The following is a 25,327-nucleotide window of genomic DNA, read 5'->3' as shown; positions in this document are numbered from 1 at the left end:
ATAACTTGTTTACCTCAACCATTTTCGGCTATCTTGACTATTACATTGCAAATCCAGGAATACCACAACTCAACTTGTATCATCTTTTTCCATATCATTTTTTGTATCCCATACAAAGTCCCCAAATAGATTTGTGCATAATAATATAATCAAAAGTTTTGTGCATTTGTGAGACACAATGTATTGAGAAAATCTCTCGTACCTATATTAAGAGAAACTTATCTTATTTTTTTATAAACGTAACTGGTTTGAGTGTCCTAAACTTTTAGAGACATGCTATACCATAATCTACACAAGCAATACTTACTCCTGGCTAAGCCCACATCTAAATTATTCTAAACTATTTCTAACAATATTTCAAATTATTATGTAAGCCAATTTTCTCGTTTAAACCAAGTTACAATTCATAAAACTATCCTATTTAGGTTATTTGGGGTTACATGGGGATTAAATACATTTTTACATCATATCAACCATCAACAACATTTTGAACAATCACTTAATATTTTCTGATTATTTGAGATTTCTTGAATATACATATAAATATAAAACAGTTATTTGATTAATAGTGTTTACTGTAACTATGCTAATATCGACTTATCGAGCAATCTTATCGATAGCGCACATCACTTTTACTCGATAAAGTGCTTCAATTTGACATTTTTCGCTCGTTTTTATAATAATTCTACGTATTGTGCATATTTATGATCTTAACAGACGAATATTAAAAAATATTTTATCTTTCGCACATTTTCATTTGACACCTTTTCCATATTTTTTTTTTCAGCACTCGTGGTAAAATAATATTGTATTCAATTAATGTATATGAATAGATAGAATTATTATAAAAATGTATAATACAATAATTTACTTACATTCACTTGTGTACATATTTTAATAGAACAAAGCAAAACAATGTTGTTTTGTTTCGTATTTTTTTATATCGTTGTTGTAATTTTATTTGAAAAGAATTTTCTTTGGTTTGTTGAACGAGTTCGCCAAATATGTACAGAAGTGTAAACGATGCACAATATCATTAATAAATCTCACTTGATTCTTAGTTCTTACACATAACAACAGTTTGGTCTACCGCACTAAAAAATTTTACCACTTGGCATACAAGACAATCTTTATAGATCTCACTATATCAACGATCTACTTCAAAACTCCTTTTATAAATAGTTTTTGGAAAAAAGACACTTATGCAAAGAAATTGAAGAGGAAGATCAGTCAAAATATAAAGATTAGAAAAAGGCATTTTTCGATTTGAAAACAATAAAAAAAGATAAACTCAAGAATAGGCAGAAAAATACTTTTTTATTAGACATACACTTTCATTTAAGTGTAAAGAAGTTTACCTTAAAAAGAAAAAAACATTATAATTAGACCAATTTGTTTCTTTCACTGTGAATTTAGATGTCTATCTAGAGTCAATTTATCTAAAACTTGATGAAATTTAGTAAGTATTCTTTTATTTATTATCTTCAAATCACGTACATTACTTCAAATGTCATAATAGTAATCGAAAATATTATAAAATTTATCGAACTAAAAATATCGATATGGCAACAACACTACTTCGAACGCAAACGTCTGTTGAGTACAAAAACCTGGTATGTTGCAATAAAAATTCTATTTTCAAAAAAGTAAAATGACAGTTGGTTGTCTACTCCATGGTGTCATACTGTACCTTCTTGACCTTGAGGTAGCGCCAAGCTGCGTAGGCGACGAGAGTGGCGGCGGTGGCGAGCGCAAGGGCGGCCCCGACGGCGACGGGCGCGGTTTCGGCGCGGGCGCGGGCGGCGCGCGAGCACGCCCAGGCGGGCCCGAACTCGCCGCCGCGCTTGTACATGAAGGCCTGCAGCCGCATCTCGCGGAGGTACAGTTTTGCTCGGTGGATTGTGGCGGGGCTGCAAAAGTTTAAGTTACCACATCAAGATTATTTAGAAATTGAGTGAAGCGTTAGGTAAATGAATTGAAGTCTAGTATACTTTTTATTAATACAACTTTTCTGCGAGGTGATCTTTAAAGAGAGGCAAAAAGCAGCTCCATATCAAAGAACAGATCATTCCCCAAAAACTATTGCGATAACATTCAAATTCAAGAGCAGAGGAAGCATACATAGGTATGGAGGAAATTCGGTACCATTGTAACAGATTCGACATCGCATTTTTTTTTTACCGCATTAATCTCTTCAGTTAACCTTAATAGCCATGATGGATTCTTCAAGCTGTTTAGTAAATATAAACTCACTTAGCGTCTTCCTCCGCCAGCTCAATAACAGTTTCCTCAGGACATGAGTAGGACTTCCCGACAGGCGTTGGAAACAGCAGTTCCCTGGAGTCAGTGCTGAGGGTCACCTTGCGTCCCTGGTTGGCTGCGTGCTCCAGGATGCGAGCGCTCGAGTTGTATGTCAGGCGAAGACTGTCGGCGTACCAGCGTTCACCGCCAGGTGTCTGGAAGATGAAATTAATTTGTGAGTGATTTTTTTTACTAACAACCTTTTAGTAACTATTCTATTGACACATATGACGAGGTTGAAGCTGCCTGCTACATATATTGATGATTCTTGAATATGTACTACTCTTAGTAGTGATATACATAATTAATTCACTGAAAGTACATAATTGAATAGGAAAATCTTTTTTTAAAGGGAGGTATTATGCTTCTGTCTGCTCCTTGTAGTGTCGGCCGAAATACATCAACGGCTTAACAAAGGCCTTCTCCAAGGTTTGCCACTTTGCTCGATCTTCAGCAACCCGTATCCACTGCTTCCCGGCAATCTTGGCCAGATCCCCTATGCGAATGAAAGAAATAAATGTAGGCACTTATAATAAAGGTGCGGAATATACCACTTACTTTCGAAAACGAAAACTCCAAAGCGAAATCCTTGAAGGTCAGCACCAGTGTTTCTGCGTCGCTCTCTTTACACGCTCCGGCCACGTTGGCGTTATTCGGGACAAATGTGTTTGCATCCTGAAAGTTAATGATAGACATTAGTTAAAAATATAAGCTATTTAAGATGAAGAAATTAAAAATAGACTAATATAAAAGTCACAAAGACGACGAACTATTGGTTCAATTTTATTTTCGTAAATTGTTGTTAATAAGAACCGCAGAAAGGGAAAATGGATCGATCGTAAAAGTGACCAACGAGAGGCAACCAGAGTGGACGCATCCGAAAGGTCAAATATATGTATATTGTCTGATAGATTCGGTTAAAAACATACCACCGCATATTAATTTCGATCAAAATTAAAACACATTAAAGTGTACACCTCAAATGCCAGCGAATATATATTAACGCAAATTTAAATTGACCGACAAAAACCGATAATAAATCCATACATTACCACGAATCCATTAAAAACAAGCCACAAGATAGTTCATTTTAATTAATTAAAAGCTCTATTGAACTTTAAGCCATAGGTTAATTACTTAAACCGCCTAGATAACTATGTAGGCGTTAATGCTTTATATAAAGTTCACATATTGAAATGTGTTTTCATGTTATGGGTAATATGAGGAGCTTATGACTCAATGTAACAGCCATGGTTGGGATGGTCCGTCATGAGCCTGACTGTAGTTTGCACAACTTTGGCAGTCAACACAGGCAGGAATCTAGACCCTCACTTCGATATCACACCACGCAATCATACATATAGTGATGACTCTCATTATAATGTTGGGTGCCAGAATAGATGCATTAATGCAGTGCTCTGTCCAGTGGATCCCAAGCATTTTTGTCAACATCACATGTCAAATGCGTCAATACGTTGACGGTCAGCCTTTTTAAGGTCCAAGTTTTCACTCCATTAAGAAAGATGAAAACTAAACAGATACTCACGGCTCTCTCATTAAGCTTAGTGACGTAGGATATGTCTAGCAGTGCGTCCACCATCAGCAGTATGCAGGTCTCGCCGTCTCTGCCCAGCAGCCGGTACGTCGCGGTGTTCAAGCTTCGTTCCGTTACCGCTTCCTGGAAGTCAACAACCGATAATTTTTGAAAAAAGTGTAAATTGAAGCTAGAAATGAGTAAGTCTGACTATGTACATATATGTAAGTATGGTTATGTAAGAAATATGTTTATGTAAGAAAGTCACATTCCAATTTCTTTAAATCGCCGGAAATTGGCGTTTCCATGTTTTCAATGCATATCGTAACCAAATACCTAACTTGCTTCTTAATCAGCTGTTAATTCTAATGTTGATGGACAGTTTTCTAAAGTAGTTAGAATCGTCCCATATTGCGGTTATCTTATTAACATGACATGTTAGCCACATACAAGTAGGTATATTACTCGCAAAAATGGTGTCTTTGACCTCTGACAAATCATCCCAGTTCTGTAGTCCAATACAAGTCATCGTCAATAATAATAATTGGATGATACAGGACTGGATAACGTTGAGGATAATTTTACAAGCATTATATCTCAATTACCTAGTTGGTAGAACAGTTGCCAAACGCACCATAAAAGCACTATTTGGTCCACCATTGCGAAAGAAATGCCCCGACTTTGAGATTCGGGATGAAAGTATCTTTGAAAAATTCCAGCCCACAGAAATTGATATTCTGTCAAAGTCATAATCAGTTGGTTCATGCAAAATACTGCATTCTTCAGTAGCATTGACATCAATAGGTACAATGCACCAGAGATCACAAACGGGGTCTGTTTTTATTAAAATCACAATACAACCAATCAAATATAAAGGCTAGGCAAATGAAGAGTGCAAAGATCCTTACCGTAGATCCTCCAGGAGCAACAGTAGTCTTGCTATACTTCGTGACCCTCGGTCTTCTCGTGGAGGCCTGACTGTCGAGCTGCAGGCTCTGGACTGAGCACACCACCAGTACTGCCAAAACACACCGCATAGATGAGCACACTATGCACTTTGTTACTGATAACACTGTTTAGTAGACTTATTGAGGAATGTTCTATTGTTGAATTGGTGTAACGAAACGAGCCTAGACAGTAGGTACTTTAACTTTATATTAAAAGTAAAAAAAAGTCCTTAACAAAATCAAAATAACATATATCTCATTGTCTTGATTTTTACAAAATAGTTATTCTCAAACAATAATGAATTTCCCGAATTTATAATTCGTTTAAGTAAACACAAATCGATTTTAATTTTTATTAATCACACGAACGTTCTAATTTATCTTTTGTTCATTCCAAATGATACGCTTTAATATGTAAAAACACTTATTTATTCACTAATCTTTAAGGCTGTAGTTTTCGATACTATTTAACTTTAACTACATAATTTTAAAGAGAATATTTCGAAGAATGTATCGTGTTAGAAGACTCTGCCTACAAGGAAAGATTGTCGAGTGCATATAATAGCGTAATTCGTTTAGTGATGGGCGTAACATTATCGACAACTTACATAAATATCGATACATTCACATCTGTTTATTGGTGTCTATGTAATAAAGCCATTGCGTTACACATTTTTTATGTTACATTAGGTTACCTAAGACATTCTTTTTACAACAAAGATCTTTTTTTGCCCTTCAACTAGCTTAGAAAAATAGCTGTTTACGCATCAAGACGCAACACATCTTGAGACAAATAAAGGTTCTTTTATTACGTCGGCAACAGTGAAACGCACATAATCTGTCTTATACACACGTCTGACCTAGATTTGCGATTCAACAAGACGCTCGTCGTATGATTAATATTTTCCGTAAAAGCCCTCATATTCAGACGAGAATTCAAAGTAATGATAAATGATACCAGTCTGGTTTTAGTACAAAACACCTTTGTGTACGAGCGAATTAATTAAACGCTCGAAAGTGCTTCGTCATCGCTTCAGAAATAGCAATTTTGAGGTTATTTTTGTACTTTCAAGTAGAGCCGTTGTTTCTGAAATTTTATGCCAAAGGTTGTCTGGAGTTTCTTTATTTGTGTATCACTTTAGATGAAAACATATTTATTAAGGTATAAGAAACGAGAATGATTACACTTTTTAAATATATCGAACCATTTTTTATAGTTTACCTACAAAATCATTAGTAATGCATATACAGGTTTTGTTTCCCAAGATAACACACAACAGACACTTTTATCAGAATCCCATAAATAAATCAGAAATAACACCAACACAAAAAATAAAACTATCGATACTTCTACCGTACCCCAACACTACGCTAGTTAGTCCATTGTGGAAAAGTTTATATGTATAACGAACAACAAGATTCACGGCTGTAGAAGCGGTGGGCCATTTAGCAATTCAGTTTACGAGGTTTATGTATGAACATGTATGAAGTTTAGTTCATATCATCCTTATTACAAAGTATTGTATTCAATTGGTGAATTACCTTCTCGGTGACAGGGTAAGATTATTCCCTCAAATAAGCTAATTAAAAAAGATTAAAAGTATTGGTAATTCTTGTTTAAGAGGCGAAGAAGAGCTTTAATGGTCTATCTTTTGTTTTTGAATCTCAACCCTCCAATTAGTTCAGACAATTAAAAAAACCCGCTTAGCCTAAATTGTTCTTGAACATCAAAAGAAAAACTCAAACTATGTTCTGTACTTACTTGTTTAAAATACATATGACGATACTGAATAACGCATACAATAAGAATAAGAATAACGAGTAAAGTCTACGGAATATTATTAGTATTACATAAAAATCTATAGATATACTTATTTTAAAATTCTTTTCTGTGAAACAATCAGAATAGTAATTTCCAAAAGTAACATTTAGTATTTTAACTCTTGCTTAATAAAAGAGACAATTCTAAACAGAAATAAATGCAGTAGCAATGATATTCTAATACATATCATTGTGCAGTAGGCATTGAATATTATTTACTTACAGAGATAATTAGGTAAATACCTACCTAAAAACCAGCCCTATGTTCAATAAATAAATATGTTAATCATAATAGAATTTTGAGTAAAAAAAGCGTTCTTAATTATTTACCCTGGCGCGTAAAAACCTTTAGAAAATAGAGAAACCGCGTGATACGACTAGTACAAAATATAGATGTATGAAAGTTCTTTAAGCCGATAAAAGCACTCACAGACGCCGCATCATAATAGGGATTAGAGTTCAGACGGTTTCAAGACTTCTACTATTCTTAGATACACTTCTACTGAAATAACTTCATAAAAATTTATGAGGCCTTCTATACTTACAAGACAGAAAGAAACTCTGTCCACCTTATTATAAAACGTGGTCTTAAAATAGTACCAGGTTTAAACCATCAACTTGAATAAAGTTAATGATCTAAACTTAGCACTAAAGCTGGTACTTTTTAACACCACGTTTTATAAATAAGGTGTTCCGTCTATGTGACTTTCACGCCAAAACTATTGTACCGATTTAAGTGTTTAGTAGAGTCTAGAAAAAATGATGAGAAACAAACTGATAATGTTTTTTCTCCCACTCAATGCCGTAAACGTAATTGACGGAAGCCAATCAGAGTTTTAAACCAGATAATTAAACCCTTTATCTATGTTGTTTTAAAGGGCCCCGGTTAGACCTCAGGTCAGGCACTGTTATCGACTCTGAATTAGTACCCCACCTTTTATAAACACGATCCCCACCCGGGAGTCAAAACCTAGCTGACATTTGCATACAGTGGTTAGCAAACATTAACCGAACCTCTCTTGGGATAACACAACGTATTCGAAATTGTTGACAATCATGTGCAATGCGCAGTTACTAAAACACAATAATCGGAAGGAAATAGGAAAATCGTAGTGACCTAATCGTTAAAACACACGATCGATTTCAGGTCTGGCAAGTACCAATGTAACTTTGCTAAGATGAGTGTATTGGTTGTGATTAGGTATTAATGACTAAAAAAGATGAAAGAAAAACATCGTTGAGAAAACCTGGACTTGACTAGTCTGAAATCCGCCTTGAGCAAGCATGACGATTAACGCTCACAATCTCTGTATCAGAAGAGGCCTGTGCTTTGCAGTGGGACCAATTGGGACAATAAAAACACTGATGTAGTGATGTTGGATAGAAAACTCCATTAAAAACGGGAACAAACAGCTTTCCAATCAGAACAAACGATGCAAGACCGCAGAACGGACTACCAAATAGTTTTTATTGTGCAGGTCGAGAACCAATTCCACAACAGTCGTAATAGGAAAAAGTTAACTTATACTCATATGTCTAGACTGGTTGTGATTTGTGGTTTCAGCTGACCGTACTTTCCGGCTTTAGCCAATCAGGTAATCCATCCTGTATTATTTTTTATTTGTTCCTTTATTATAGCAACTTGGCCCCATGGATTTTTTTGTTGTCCATGTCATGTATAGACTAAGATATCGAAAATAAACTTATTAAATAAGGAAGGAGGCGACAAAAAAAGATGGATGGATTTATAATTATCTAAAAAGGAAATAGAAGAATGTGAGAATTTATATGGAAGAGGAATTGAAGCAACGCCGACTCTAAATAGTAATTGGATTAAGGACATGACGATGATGTTTTTTTAGGCCAGTTTTCCAAAATTATTTATTCACCGCAACCACTTCCAAACAAAAACTTCAATTCTCTGTAGGTACTTTAGGTATATTTGTAAGATTTTATATATCTGAAAAGTCGATGTCACGTCGAGAGAATTCTTCTCGGTTCAGTGGCGACTTTCATTAGTATTGCAGAATAATCTGGACCCAAGTTTGTGTACAGATGTGTACAAGTACGTGATCTGTTTGACAAACGAGTTTTATACGTGCCAACTTTGATTTTTAAGTTTTTACGGCATCTTCGAACCGAAATAGACTGAAAAGCTTTCTGTACAAAAGGATTTCAAGAAGTGATATTTTAATTTCGAGAAGTGATATTCTTAGCTGGAGTCTCCACGTAATACAATATCGAAAATCTAATAAAAAATCAAAAATGAAATAGTGCTGTGAACAAGTCCCTATTATATTTATGTAAAATACGGTGATGTTGTTAACGGCCGAATACTGAAACGTCACATAATTTTAAGACTGCTGAAACATCATTAACACTTACATTTTCTGCGATAGAAATACTTAAAAGTAGAACTTAAGTTTAATAAGTATACGTATTTAGAGGCGAATCCCCTCGTTTAGCTACACAAGTTTTCTTGCCACCAAATCTCCGATATGTAACTCACCTTCAGCACAATTTTACGTATACCTAAATTAGGTAGGTACTTGATTGAGGTAGTCTTTAGGTACTCCTTATTCCTCCTATATTATCCAATCCAAAAGAACTACTTAAAGGCAAGTTTGTTTTATCTAACTAATACGATTAGTATCGGCCACGTGCGAGGAGCGTTCACCAACACAATGAATAAACCAAATTAAGGAACAAGATGGAATCTTCTTCTATGTATCTTATGATATTGTAAAGCTAAAGAATTTGTTTGTTTACTTTAAAACGCGCTAATCTCAGGACCTATTTATACCTATAACTTTTATCCCTTACCTACACTATTAGAAATATTTTCAGAAAGGCTACTTTTTATACCAGGTGTTCCCACCATCTTCTATTCAATTGTTGTATAATTTTAAATAACATATTTATTTATATTAGAACTATAGTCTATTTACCTCTGCTCAACCCATTACGATTTAATTAACCCACACACATTAACAGCCACACCACTTTTATCATAGGTTCCTATGAATAAATAATATCTCCATTAAAACAGAGGAAAGGCTTGTAACATTATCCCAAAAAAAATTACAATAATAAAATATGTAAATCCGATTAAAGGGAAATTTTCTCGTTATCCCACATTCCGGCTGTTTCATTAAAGATTCTATATAACAGTTGATTGAGGCATGTAGTTGTCGAGGCTGATGACTACAATCGTAGTAGGCTAACCAACCCTACTGGTTTATTCAAGTTTATTACTTCGCACCCTGTTGTCACTATTCGGTTGAAACTTGGCGAGTTCGCCTGATGGTACTAATCAGAGGTTATTTCGTCCAAGTAAGGTTTATAAAATAAAATATAAATAAACTACAAAAAATAGAATAATTATTGTTCCTACAACTCGAACCACAATTCTATCGTTTCATTTTGTAAAACTATTAACGTTCATTACGTAATGCTAATTTCATATACCTCCCTAACTAATTTCAAAAGCGAAAAAAATCTTAAACTGCACAAAAACCATCGTGAAAAAACATGCCTTTATCACAGTAACAGTTGGTTCGTGTTAAAATGCGCAAATAACACAAAAATGGAGAGGTTTCCACCATTACTTTTTATTATTTGGCCTTATGATTACAGCCTAGTGCCTGAAAAGATCTTTCGTTCCGTGACAAGACTCGTGGAACGGAACGTAGCTGTCGGCTGTCATTCTGAGGTCGTTGAACTTTCCCTCAAGCTATTTTGTTCTTAACTTAATAACGACCGACAAAATGACTTTAATTATTTTAGTTAAGCTTTTTATCATTCTAATTAAGTAAAGCGTTGACCTTATTATGAAGTTAACGGTACTGCGAAGCTTAGAAAGAATTTCTTGTTAGAGAAAATGTACTGTATTGCACTTTGTACCACTACGTCGCTTGCGTCTCGGGGAAACTATTTACTTACTGCACATGGCTTAAAATAGCTAATAACTTATTAAAGTTTCATCAAAATCCGTGCAGAAGTTTTAGCATGAGAGAGTAGCAAACATACAAATAAAAATAAGTAATTTCAAAGTTTCACGTACACACTTGATATTTTATTTTTAATAGATACTTGTTTAAGAGATAGTACGGCAAACTATGTTAAAATTTCATTATCTTGTCTAGATAATATCAAAAATAATTTTTCATATCTATTTTTTTAAAATTTTTCAAAACTTTTAATCATAGTCATTATTCCGAAGCAGTTTCAAACTTGGTTACCATTTTATTCATTCATTCTCTAAGTTACGTTGTACATTGTCATTTTATAGCTAAAACTTTAAAATTACCTAGAATAAGTTTATGTAAAAAGGGCACACCGTTTATGGAGATTACTTCTACTTAAATACTGTAAAGTTTCGGAATATTAACACATGGTAACTAAAATTAAGTTATTCTAAGTTTTCTTCGAACACATACATATTAAAAGTTAGTGTGGCCATTTGCTTGGTTCGTTTATTTTAATATGTTTTTGTAATTTTAATTTTTTAATCCCACCCAAAACAAAAATGTGAAAGGCTGCCAAGTTCGATAATATGGAAATCCTTCGCCTATAAAAGAAGTGAGATCTGAATAAGTACCAAGTTCCATACACATACCTCAGTTAAAAATAGTTACTTTTTAATGATGTTACTTGGCAAGTTTTATTTTGAGTTATAGGGGGGTTGAATTTGGCCCGAAATGGTTCGTGTAATATAACCCACGGCCGGTGTGTCGCTTTTTTTGCTCGAACTTGGCGGACACACTGCCGTGTGTCTAGAAATTTTTTAATATTTCGTTCGTAATTCAGATATATTGTGGGCACTTCTGAAGCCCGAGTACATATGAGACCTCAAAAAATAATATAAAAATGACGGATAATTTAGGTATATTTCGTATGCGAAGCGTTATATGTAGGTGTTAGTTACTGCACCTATTCTTATTAACCGACTTGGTAAAAGGAAGTTCATAATACGACTATTTTTTTATTATAAAATTTAAGTAAGTATCTAAAGGGAAGAGATTTTCTCTAATCTTACACTAAAAGGAACTTAAAAGACGTTTTTTTTTTTTTTTTGGAAAAAATAAACACGCAAATATAAAAAAGGTATGCATGTAGGTGCATAATATTATGAAAGCCTTACGTAAAGGCTGTATACATACACCGCATATTACTAAAAAAGCTTTAATAAAAACATACGCGACCGCTAAATTACAGACGCCCGTAACAATATGGCGCGCAAAAAATAAAAAATAATTCTTTCCTAAACGAGGTGACCGACCAACCTTTTTGCGTGTAACTTTTGTAGGTAATTATTATGTCACATTTATGTAAAAGAAAATACCAAATATAGTATGTTTATACGTGCTATTTAGAAGCTTTTACTAAAATTAGCAAAACGTTTGGAGTTTTTAAGAAAAAATCTGATCTATTCCAAGAAATATTAACAAAATCATTGCCCAATTGTGAAATTATAATTGAAAAAAAAATCTTGAATTGTATTAACGTTTACAAAGCACGTTTCTAGTGACGTAACACGTTCAGAAACTTTAAAAAGTCACAGGTGACTATTCTGAAAAGCGTAGGCAGAACCAATACCTTAATTCGACATAACCCACGTCACTATCCACAAATATCGAATACCTAGCTCCTCTAGAAATAAAACAACAAAAATAACACTTCAATCGTCCCCATAAATACCTACAACGGATTTTAATTGACGCCTATATTTATATGGCAGCCACATTTTACGTAGCGGAGTAATAATATGTTACCGATATATTTTCGTCATCGCTGAGGGAATTTTGATCGTCCCTGACGTAAGAATGCAAAATGACGTATGATGTACGTAAAGGCTGAATGAATGGTGAAGCTTCTTTGGCGTAAATCGTTATTTAATTATAGTTCGGCCATTCAGAGAATGCGTTCCTGACACGTCGCGATTGAACTGACGACGTAACTTTGCAATGGCGTTGCAGTTACGATAAAAATATTTTTGCTGGTTGTTTACCGTTTTAACAATTGAGGAGCATTAAAACAACATTATTATATCAATAATCAATGAATGTAGTTACGTCGTCAGTTCAATCGCGACGTGTCAGGAACGCATTCTCTGAATGGCCGAACTATAGTTGATGATTGGGGGACAACACCTGTCAGTCATGCTATGAGAACATGCTCATTTAAAAAACATATAGTCAAAGTTAAATATGGTTAAAGAGCGTAATAGATTGTGCTCAACTCTAGTCACTACGTACCGTGATTTATAAAATGACTTGAATATCTAAGTATCTATCTATAGTAAATAACTAGCTTCTAGAGGCTACACCCGACTTGAATCACATACCTGGATGAACAGTTCCTAGACTATACTTAGCCTTCCTCTATAAATGGGTTATGTAACACTATACGACCCTAGATCACCGACAATATAAACGTTAGTTTCCCATAAAACTCATCCTCCGAGCCTTTTTCCCAATCATGTTGGGGTCGGCTTCCAGTCTAACCGGATTCAGCTGAGTACCACTGCTTTACAAGAAGCGACTGCCTATCTGACCTCCTCAACCCAGTTACCCGGGCAACCCGATACCCCTTGGTTAGACTGGTGTCAGACTTACTGGCTTCTGACTACCCGTAACGACTGCCAAGGATGTTCAATGACAGCCGGGACCTACAGTTAACGTGCCATCCGAAACACAGCCAATGGTATCTAAGATATACTTAGAAAGTACATACAGACTTAGAAAAGTTGCATTGGTACTTGCCTGACCTGGGATCGAACCCGCGCCCTCATACTTGAGAGATTGGTCCTTTACCCACTAGGCCACCACGACTTTTTTTTACGCCTTACGCCGTTTAGTTTCCCATAAAACTGTTTACTTTAAAAATTTTAGTCAAAATTCAGAGTAAACAGTTGTTTTAAGAAAACTGGCCTTCGTATTGTCGGTGAACCAAATTAACCTAAGGATCTTCCAAATTAGACCTGCAGTTCCTTAGATTCACTCGTTCAAGCAAACAAACTAGCATCAGTTTTATAACATTAAGAGCTCTGCCTCACTGAGACGCCATGGCGACGTCGCCAGTGGCGCAGGCCTGGCTACTTTTGGCATCCAAAGGTCGCCAATTCGAGTGGCCATGGCGTCTCGGCAGTCAATTGTTTACGTCGTCGCTGAAGAAATTGCACGCTGACTGGCGACCACACTGGCGACTGAGTGAGGGAGGTGCACTTTACCGCGTACATTATATTATAGTGGCAACCGCGCCAACGTCGCCAAGTGAGTTAGGTTCCATACATTTCAATACTAACTGCTTGGATACGTGTCCGGCGACGTCGCCATTGGCGTCCTAGTGAGGCAGGGCTCTAAGTAGGAATCAATTACCGTCCCACGTTCCCACTAAAAGTCACGAGGAAAAGTTTACAGCCTTCCTCTTAACGCTAAAAATGGCACTAGAGTGCTTTATAATTCACTATAAACAATACCTAAGTAGCTGAAGCAGAATGAATCTTTTAGAGTCAGCACACTGAAAACTTTTAGTCGGCCGATAGTTTGGGTTCGTATATCAGTATGAAGATGAATGGTAGTAGGCACGTTGCATCATCTGCCTACTTTTCTCAACTGTGTTGGGGTCGGCTTCCAGTCTAACCGGATACAGCTGAGTACCAGTATTGTACATGGAGCCACTGTCTATCTGACCTCCTCAACCCAGTTACCCGAGTTAGTACGCATATTACAAAGATCAGTATCAGACCGACCGAGAATAGATACTTAGGGATTGTTCACACCAAACGTATTGTCCGCCGCTGACTGTGAGTATACTCACAGTCGGCCTCAGTGTGAACGTCGACTCAATCTGCAGTACGCGTACTCACCAAGCCGACAATAGGCTATAGCGTACGATGCGCTACATGTGTGAACAAAAGAATACGCTCGTGTAGGTTCACACTAGATGCGTACGCTGAGCGGCCGACTATTCTACACATAAAAGAGCTCAGTATTTGAAGTTGCTCGTAGTATATTATAAACGATCTCTGAGATCACTCGTGGTTCCCATACGATAAAACTAGTGTATTTAAAAAAAAAATCGGACGTTTACTGATATTTCAATGAAATGATGCGCATTCAGATAGTTGCCATTTGCGAAGCTCTAGAGGAAGACGAAAATAATAAAAAGAAGAGATTGTGGGTACATCCCTTAAATTTGAAGAGATGTTTTCTTGGTCAATTTCATACTTTATATTTCGAATATAGACTTTATCCAAATAAGTTCAAGAAATATTTTCGTATGACAGTAAAAACATTCGATGAGTTACTATCTTTAATACGTATAAGTTTATATAAAAGGGACACTAATTATCGACGTGCTATTCAGCCAGAAGAAAGATTGACAATTACTTTAAGGTAAGAGGAAAACAACTTGTACTGTAATCAACACTTATTTATTATAATCAAATCAATCACGTTTAAACAATTGCGAAAAGAACAATGTCAGACGTCCATAGTAACTTAGGCTCAATAAAAATATTTCATGTACAGTGAAAATTCTTACAGTTTCTTGTGTAGTTTCCCGCTGATCCCCCCAAAGGATTGTTCCCCCCAAAAAATCCCCCGTGGGCAGAAAATACCCCCAAATTTGGGGGGAATCCCCCCAATCTGGCATCACTGCGCGGCGGTGCGGACGCGGCGGAGCGGCGGTGCGTACGCGGCGGAGCGGCGCTATTCGGCAACTGCGTCCGCGTAGCCAATCCGCGTCCGCCGTGCATAGTCGCGTAGTAAAATAATCGGCTACTGAGAGTCAGCTACAACAGACGACGTAACAGCGTATAGTCGGTTCGGTGTGAACGACAATTTCAATATATATGGAAAAGCAATAAACTGCGTAACGCGCGCTCACAGTCAGCGGCGGACAATACGTTTGGTGTGAACGATGCCTTACTCGGCATCAGACCGAATAAAAACTTTGATTGAATTCGAGATTTCCTTACAATTTCTTTTTCCAACTATCCGGCCAACTGTCGGCCGACTGTTTAGTCTGCAGTATGCTAGTACTCTTAACGTCCCCAGCAAATAAATAATTTCACGGGCACACTTAACGGTTCAATAAATCTATTCTTAGGTACCTGTAATAAAGGTCAGTGGAAACCATTAATCTATGGAAAGGTATAGTTTTTATTAATGGAAGGTAGGTGGAGACACGTTGGCTGTCGTAAGGGTCGATCAAGGTTAAGTTGTGCTTGACGCGGTTGGTACATGGATGGATGATCGCGCATTTCATCATCATCATCCTCCTGCTCATATCTCATCATGAACACAAAAATTACAAGTAGGTATCTAATTTTATTAATGTGAGTAGTGAGATAGAAAATCCTTACTTCCCTACTGTATCGGTTTGTTTGTCACACTACTGAAACGATTTAAATTGAATTTGATTCTAATCTATCCAAATTCTAATTTATCATAATCTAAAAAGGACGTACTACTCTACTTTTATCCGGTTGCGGAAAATAGTTCCCTAGGGACGCGGGTCGAACCTAGAAACAGCAAAAAAATCTGGCACCTCCCTAATCTAGCTGAAACTGACTTCATGATACTTACTGAAATAAATCAATTATCAATCAAATTAATCTATCCCTAAAACTGTCGATTCCATTATTGGATAGAAACCAAAAGATTACTTTATAACTTTACCTGTACTTTTCTCAATCGTAATGACAATTTCTTTATTGATTTATGATCGTCGTTTCAGTAAGGTTAGTATCAAACCTCTAGTGGTCTGGACGAATAAAATTTTATGGATTTTGGCAAGCTAAAGCTAAATTTAAAGCATAACGGCTTTCCATTTATTCCTTTATATAATAAAAAAAGAAGAAAAGTTACCTATCTGAGAGTTACCTATACATCCTGTTATTTTTGGATACTTTCAAAGATTTTTTATTCCTACCGTAAATTTTGAAACCAATGGGTAATTAAAGGTGAAGCAAAACATCTCGAGGAAACCTGGACTATAAAGTTTGAAATCACCAACCCGCATTGAGCAAGCTTTCTTCAGGTGAGAGGAGGCCTGTGCTCAGCAGTGAGACGATAAAAGGCTGATGATGAAGTCTTAAAGTACTGCGAAATCTGGCAATATAAAGCTACTCTGACGTGCAAAAAGCGGCTCGTATTACTTCTGACTTTTTGAATGACACAATGACTCTTTTCACCTGACATAAAACATAATCTTTTGTCCTTATTCCCTAGAAGTGTATATTACAATGTCCTTCAAGAGAAATGACCCGTGTCTCCAATATGAAATGTTCTCATCAAAACATCATTTGCGCCCCACATAAAATATCCATCAAGAAGATTGTTTTTTCAACATTATATTGAAATTATCTGTAGATGTGTTATTACGTTATTACTAGACATTATTTTTCGTGTTACAGTAAATGTGCCTAAGTGGTGAGATTCGATGATAAGCGAAAATTGTGTTAAATTCATTGACTTTTGATACAAAATTATTGAATTGGATAATATACGTATTTTTTTCAATTACAATCACATTAGGATAACAAAGTTAATTAAAAACTAAAAATGAAGGAGTCCATTAATCTAGGAAGTCAGTAGCAGTAAATTCAAGAACAGACACAAAAAAGTCATATTTCAAAATTCCTACCAATTGGACCATCAGTACGGCTGCCAATCCAAAACTTCTCCAAAAAAACATCTGAACATCGCAAATAAAAATCACCCAAAAAGCTGAACTCCACACACCCCGAACAAATAGTTCTACTAACAAATCCAGTAAGTTGATCAGAATTTACATAAGTTTCTCCATCAGAGAGCTGATTCAGGGTCGCTCAAACAAAGGGGATATATTGATCTCATGCTGCTGTAACTAATATATGCATGTATGAACTTACTTGGATTTTGTTCTGACATATTTTTGTAGGAAACTTGTTACGTCTGAGAGGGATCAGTTATTGGGTGTAAAATATTTATAGTGTATATTTTGGGTGATTATGTACTTTGAATTTTTAATATTTACCATATAAGAACAACGAAATAAGGTTTTGGTTCAACTTTTATATTTTTTTTGAAGTTTCACGCCATTTTTTGTGTTGAATTGAAGAATTTCCTTTTTTTTATTTTGTTGAATGTTTTTTTTGCAATCAGATTCGAATATTTATATTAAATACGATAAAAATACATACTGGAAAATTAATATATTTTAGCATAACATTGTATTTTCCGTAATGATATCGTTTCTCAAGAGGTATTCCAATTTCCGACTACCCACGCGACTTTGTACACATTCCAATCACTTGATTGTATTTAGGGATCAAACGGTTCGTACTGATCGAGATGAGTTCTAATTCAGAAATTGAATAATGCAAATAAAGCCTCGGAAAATAGCTATAAAAAATGTGAATAACTTCTACATAAGTATCATCACTTGTCTAGGCTTGCCCAACTATGTTGTTTCAGCTGCCAGTCTAATCGAATGCAGCTGAGTACCAGTGTTTCTCATGGAGCGACTGCCTATCTGACTTCTTCAACCCAGTACCCGGACAACCTGAATATATGTTAATGTACGTATTGGTAAAGTTTTCAACAATAACTACAAATGAACTCGCTGTGAGCGCCATGACAGTTAGTAGGCGCAGTTAACGTGATTCACTTACTAACTGTTGTTTAATTGTTTGTTTAGTTTTTAGCACTATCTATAGTAACTTCTCTCTATGTTTATATCTATCTATACTAATATAATAAAGAGGATTTTTTTGTTTGTAAAGGCTCCGGAACTAAATAAACGATTTGAAAAATTCTTACACTATTGGGAAGCTACGCTATCCCCAGTGACATAGGCTTTATTTTACTCGTACAGGAAAGAGTTCTTTCAGGACGCGGGTGGAACCGCGTATAAAAACAGCTAGGGCCTAATATAATAGTAACCTCAATATACATAGGCAAAAACATCGCTCATACATAACTTTTTTTAGTTAAATTCTTAATCCGTGGAACCAAAAACGTTAAAACACTCTAATTTCAAGTACAAGCACACATAAAACAAAAGACGCATGAAACTTTAACTTATCTCTTTGAACTTTAGCTTCAAAACTGAAAAGTTCAGCGTAAGTCCAACATTTCATGAAAAATATATTTTTCATTGCGGAGTTTCACTCTGTCACGTTGTTGAGAGCAATCTAGAACGTGATTAAATATCAAAGTTGCAAGAATTTTTGTCAGTTTTTTTATGTACATATTTTGATAAAATATTTTTGTAAATTTTACGTGTTTCACTGAAATTGGTTAGTAGTTTTATAAAAATGCTTTTGGCATCAAACCGGTGTCTAGAAACGTTTCAAATATTTCTATGAAAATAAAAAAGCAATCCAATTTTTACAATCAAAGAGGTACATGATAAATGTAAAAGTAAATTAAGTAGAACCATGTTCAGTCATTAAATACATTAAATACTTAATACAAAATATGTTTATTTTTCTCATAATTTTACGTAATATTAGAATATTCAACCAAAAATTAAAGCTTGTTCCGTTCGAAAATCCGTTTCACATTTCCAAAACTATTAACACGAGCCTAGGCACCATAAAGTTACGCAACAAAACACTAACGCCTACATAAAGAGGTTGAAAGCCAATAAATATTAGGAAACAAAAGCGATAGTAACTATCCCATAGCACAGAATAAAGTTGGACAGTTGTGAAGCTATGTACTAACGTTCGTAAAAATCTCACTCACACACGCATGTGCATCGACGAGCTTTTATGCTCTGCTCTCGGTGCTGTCAGTACTGAGTGTCGTGCATCGAGCACATGCGTGTGTTAGGGTGCTTCTACACGGTGCATGTAGCTGGAGCAAGTTAGCAAGTGACAAGAGCGCGAGTCATTGGATCCGCACGTTTATAAAATGCATGTAACCTGCGCATGTGCCTCAACATGCGCAAGCTACCTGCATCGTGTAGACGCATCCTTAGTCACATTGTTACGAAGAGCCAGTACGTAGCTTCACAACTGTTTACAAGAGAATACATTTAAACTGTGCCCATAGCCCACGCACTCTCACTGATCTGTGACCTACAATAACAGTGTTGAAACAATACCGACTATTACTACTGCCAATTACTAGAACTTTCTAAAGGTCAGAATAACTATGGAACTGGTAATTAGCTGTACCACTCGTGGTTTTGACAGTAATTGTACTTATATCATTTTTTTTACGTCCTTTCTGAGAATCGTGACTGGTACACAACTTATTAATATTTGTGACGAAATAAAATGATACTTTTTTAACCTTTACTAAAAATAAAGCCTAATTAACTAAGTTTAACTTGTACCTAACCTGTGCCTCATTAGTAAAATATCAGTCTGCTGTATAGTAATATTTAAGTAAATCCATCTAAAAAATTAAAAAGATAAAAAATTATATAACGGACGTAACCTTCGAATAAAAGATAAGATGACAATGACCCTTAAAATCCTTAAAACAGGGTTAATGTTACCAAAAATTTAATCCGTAGTCACCCCACTTCGTAGCGTCGTAGCCGCGTAGCACGTAGTGTTTCGTAGTGCTACGGTTTGACTACGCTCGTGGGAAATTGTTGGATACTCCCATAAGTGCGGGTAAACAAGTATTGTGTAAAGTTTAATGGGAACTGATGCTGGACTGGCGTATGTAGTACAAGTAGATGAAATTGGATGTGGTTTTACGAGTATATTAAATATAGTGATGTTTTGAAATGGACAGATTGTTCTAAAAAATGTGCTAATGAGCATATGGTTATATTCATTGAATATCAATGTATTTTTTGTACTTTTCGTATTTTTAATTGGCTATCACTCTTATTTAATTGTTAGACAATGTACATACACAAATTAATTTTTTAATTAAAATCTTTTCATGAAAGTCGTCCAGCAGGACTAACGTCTGAATCGACATTTTTATTTAGTTATCTAGGAAAATTCTCCAGCCACGTATCACGTATTTTCTCTGCTAGGAACACAGAGTGTTATGTTTAATTATTCCTCTAGCGTAAGCAGATGGGTAGATTTGAAGTGGACTAGCTCTTATAAATTCATAGCTGTGTGCCGCTTGCAAATTGTCGTGTCGCACAAAGCGGCGACAAACTGACGGTAGTATAAGCTTTCTTAAAATCTAGGAGCGAAGTGTATTATGTATTTTGTCGGTTTTATATTCTGCAAAAATGTGCAATATAAAGTTCGTGTAATCCTTACTAACAGCCAGTTTTTTCATCAAAAGTTAAAGTTAAAGTAATGTCTAAAGTAAAAGTAACGGTCAAATACGTTTTTTCAAGGCTAAAGTGACAGCAAAACTAATAGAAAAATTGAATTTGACCGTTACTTTTACTTTAGACATTACTTTGACTTTTACTTTGGCTTTAACTTTTGATGAAGAAACTGGCTGATAAATGCGAAAGAAACTCTGTCTGCGCGCTTTCATTGCAATCTACTGTACCGTTTAAATAAAGTTTGGTGACAATCTAGAGCTTCAAAAAGCACATTGTTTATCCGGATTTGGAAAGTATTTCCCTCGGGATAGTGGAGGAATCGGGTAACAACTAGAAAACAATGTTGGGTCTAAGAACCTACTCAGGTAACCGCAACTGGTGGGAACACTGAAAAGATCGAGAGAATATAGGGAGGCCTTTTCACAGCAATGAGACAATCCAGGCTAGGAGAAAAAGTAGGTTTCAAAAACCAATTCCTAGAAAACTTCAACACAGCCCATTTTTATTAGACCACCTAGATACAGAATTTCTTTATGATTTCATCAAACCCATTCGCTCTTACGTGACAGTGTCACGCTGTTCAGAATTAACATAACATATTTGACACGAGCTGTCATTGAACACGACTATGACAGCTGCGTGACGGAATTTGACACGCTTTGGGTGCGTGCTTCTATTTAGAAATTGAGGTAGAGTAGAGATTGAAAAGATGTATTAATTCCGTACGGTTACATAACGGTTAGATGCTAGTATTCAGATAAAATATGTCTCATTTTTTCAGACTACTTTTTACAAAATTATATGTATAAAATAATTATGTTTACTTATATAATAGCTGTTCCCCGCGAATTCACCCGCGTTCGTATAGCCTATGTCATCTTTAAGTAGTATAGCTTCCTAACTGAAAGAATTATTGAAATCTGTTAAGCAGATTCGGAGCCTTTAGGGTACAAAAAAAAACAAAAAGATGTTTCCTATTTATTATAGATTAGTATAGATAGATAGAAGTGTAGATTGACACTCATAAAATAAAATTTTGCCATAAACGCCCTTTCTTGGAATTAATCAAAAACCTCTCTTTAAAAACTCACAAACGTAAAGTAACAGTACAAACAGTTATCCGACTTAATTACAATCCACGTGTTACCCGACAAACATCTCGAGATCAACACAAAGGCTGTATGAAACAACTTCTTTATGCACCCTGACATCTGGAGCGTGATTTAATTTCAAACTTGCAAACAGCGGCCATGTTGGAATCGAGTTGTCTTTGTTCATTTGTTTTTAATGAAAAAGTAGTGGGTTTATGGCTAACTAGGGTATTGGCTCAACAATGGTTTTAAGCATGATTGGGTCTAAATACTAATGGCCTTACTACAAAAACCACTGTTTTACACTTGTCTAAAAAAAATGTGGCTCCAAAATGAACCATATGTCAACGTCATAATTTGACATTTTTTTAGACAAGTCTTAAACTGACGTTAAAAAGTTTTTGTGGTAAGACGGTAAGTAGTCTTTTAGCCTTTTTTGTTTGAAACTGTGATTGGAAAACTGATAATTATAGTGATAATAGCAGCAGCTTCTATTTTTTCTAATGAAACTCGGGATAATACATGAGTGTTTGTATTAAAATGCTTTTTAGCTTCATGCATTTGTTTTTTATGCTTATAATTTTTTGGCGTTATGTCATGTCATAAAGCGTTATTACGGTCATCAAATATTGTATATATAGATGTCCATTTAGAAGCCCCCGTTCCCACTTTATTTTACAGTATTTTTGTATGTGCACTTTTATGTTTTAAAATATATATTTGTATTAAGCCCATTACCTATATTAAGTTGACATTTTACATTTATATACTTAGTCTGGAGTTTAATAAGCTACATAGTTAATTATTTAAGTGCCTCTTTCTAAGAAATAGATCGAATAAATAATAACAAAATAGGTACTTCTACGTAGAACGTATTGTTTGAATCAAGGTATTCAAATAATTAGGTGATATCTTCGTTAATTACAACACCTACACCTATTTGACACATTAACGTAGGAAATGTCAGTTACATTGAATGTCAAATGAAGACAAATAATTTATGTCAAACCTGTGTAAATCTTGGACAACAAAACATCTATGAATTGATACTTCCTCAAAAAACAATTTACCACGCAAAGTCTAGCTGCATTTCTAAACCAATTTGAAAGCAAATGACTACGCAATGTCTACACTTTTTGAGCTCCATAAGGTGCATTTAAAAAGTAAACTTTTAATCTTCCTAATCATCTGCAGCCCTTCAAAAAAACACGGCAAAATAAAATGAAACTCTTTAAATTAAACCAACCTTTACCGTAACGAGAGCTCCAGAATTAATCGTAGCACTTCTAGGAAGAGCTTATAACGGAATTTCGTACTAAAAATGTTATCCCGGCAAGCTTCTCCGTCCCCTTTGGGAAGAGCCCACTAAAAGATTATGTAAGTTGTAGGAAAGCTCTCGGGATCTATTTAATAATATACAACTTACAGATAAAACGGTAATAGAATTAAATGATACATTGTAACTGACACATTGAAATGATGCTCTTTCACGCAAATACTACTGAATGGATTTAGATGAAACTTGGTAGGAATATAGCTAATTTCAGAATAACATAGGCTACTATTTATCCGGGTGTGGGAAGCAGTAACCTCGCGATCCGAGCGAAACCGCTGGCGGAAGCTACTATACAACTAATATCGTAGGTATTCCTGCGGTTTGAACCAGGTCTGGTAATCACGGTCACCATGGTTTCACCCACGATTAAGTTGTTTTGGCGTGAAGACACGATAGACATACAGACAGAGATACTTTAACATTAACTCTAATAGTAGGTACCGAAGGACTTTAAGCACTGTACTCTATGCTCATCCTTAACTAGATGGCATCATAAAAGCTTAACACTAAGTTAACTCATATATTAATTACTAAAACAAAAAATAAAAATGCGATGATAAAGGAGATTGATTTCATTTAATTTGCCCTTACATGTTGAGATTTTACGGTCAAGGGCCAAGGGTCACTATGGGGCTAAACCAGTGCCCTTTCTAACCTTGTACACATTTATCAGATCGCCCGATAACTAAGGCCATACTATTTTTGGTTTCATTCAATATTTTTAATCAAATATTATATCAAAACCCGTAACCAAGGAGGCCGTATACTTTGCAATTTAAAAGCTAATTGTTCCAATACTCCTTCGACACGTTAATTAACTTGAAGTGTTCTACACGCGATAACACAGCTCTTAATTTAATTTATAAAAACACGCTATCCGTGTAACAAAGAAAAGTGTGTAATGTATGTAGACGTTAATGGAGCTTATTAATTATTCAAAGCTTGGAATGAACACGACAGAAATTAAAACACAATTTGGATGTATGTTACAATACTTACGACCTAAACCTACACAAAAAAAAGTAATAATCACAAACACGCGAACTCTTTGGGGGACCCTTTTGAATTAAGAACATTAGCTCATCACATTTTCCTGTTCCCCTTTCACGAGATATTTTTCAGAAAAGTAACAATGGAAAATTAAATTAATTATTATCTCTAAGTCTTTTTTATTTCGTTGTTATTGTATAATAATGAGAATATTGTACTCACATAAACATATAAACTTGACCATCATCGCTGTGGTAACGTCGAACACGGCCAGGAAATTCTTCTGTACTAGACGATAAACCATTGCAGTCTCCTTAGCTACGGTATCACTGACTGAATAAACACACGCGTTCCTATATCATCTGTCTACTAATAAATGTAAACGAATTCCTTTTTATCATCAGTCACCGGACAATTTGGCATAAACTTGATACATCTACCGTCCTTTAGTTACTGTGGCTCCTCTTTCTTAATTTAAAAATTTTATACTGAGCTCAACTTGATCGAATGGCGGACATCTTGTATTTGTGACGTCATGGTAAGGAAAATCAATTTTTTGACGCCTGCGCAAATTTTCTCCTTGGCCTAATTTAACGAAGCATCCCGACCGTGGAGAAAACATTTCGTTTAATATGTAACCTTTCACAAAATGGCTGGCATTTTTATGAATGAATCGCTTTTACTCATTCATTTCGTGTTTAGATGTTCACTTATCGTTATTAAATTGAAATATCTGGCGTTTTCTTTTTGTTTTGAAGGGCGTTTTGATGGCTTCCTTAAAAGGTTATGCAAACTCTTTTGCTGATGACCTTTCCTTATGAGTAGATACTCTGATACGATAATATTTGAAGATGTTCTGATGGGTGTCAAGATTTACATTGGACCTAGTTACAAAGTCAAATTATCCTGCATTAACATTAGACATGCTGTTTTCCGCGGTTATACTGGCTTCCAATTATCCTACGTCTGTCTTCATGTTTCAATATAACTCCATAAAAAAAACATCAAAATCGGTGTAGGATCCTTGTTGTAGGTACAAACTGATAATAATGTCTTCTAG

The 25,327-nt window shown here is 35.4% G+C and overlaps 1 protein-coding gene across 1 annotated transcript; it reads right to left on the bottom strand.

The window, feature by feature from the left end:
* Positions 1-237: 237 nt before the first annotated feature.
* On the bottom strand, positions 238-24,782 carry LOC124643116. The gene is made up of 6 exons (XM_047181971.1): positions 24,490-24,782; positions 4,744-4,853; positions 3,848-3,979; positions 2,860-2,976; positions 2,254-2,456; positions 238-1,910 (listed from the first exon to the last, which is right to left on the bottom strand). The coding sequence occupies exons 1-6, from the start codon at positions 24,569-24,571 to the stop codon at positions 1,667-1,669; spliced, it is 888 nt and encodes a 295-aa protein (XP_047037927.1). The 5' UTR covers positions 24,572-24,782; the 3' UTR covers positions 238-1,666.
* Between the last annotated feature and the right edge of the window lie 545 nt (positions 24,783-25,327).

Source organism: Helicoverpa zea, chromosome 26 (assembly GCF_022581195.2).
Source record: "Helicoverpa zea isolate HzStark_Cry1AcR chromosome 26, ilHelZeax1.1, whole genome shotgun sequence".
Lineage (NCBI taxonomy): Eukaryota > Metazoa > Arthropoda > Insecta > Lepidoptera > Noctuidae > Helicoverpa > Helicoverpa zea.
Note: the sequence above shows the minus strand (reverse complement) of the source record. Positions and strands in the feature narration are given on the sequence as shown.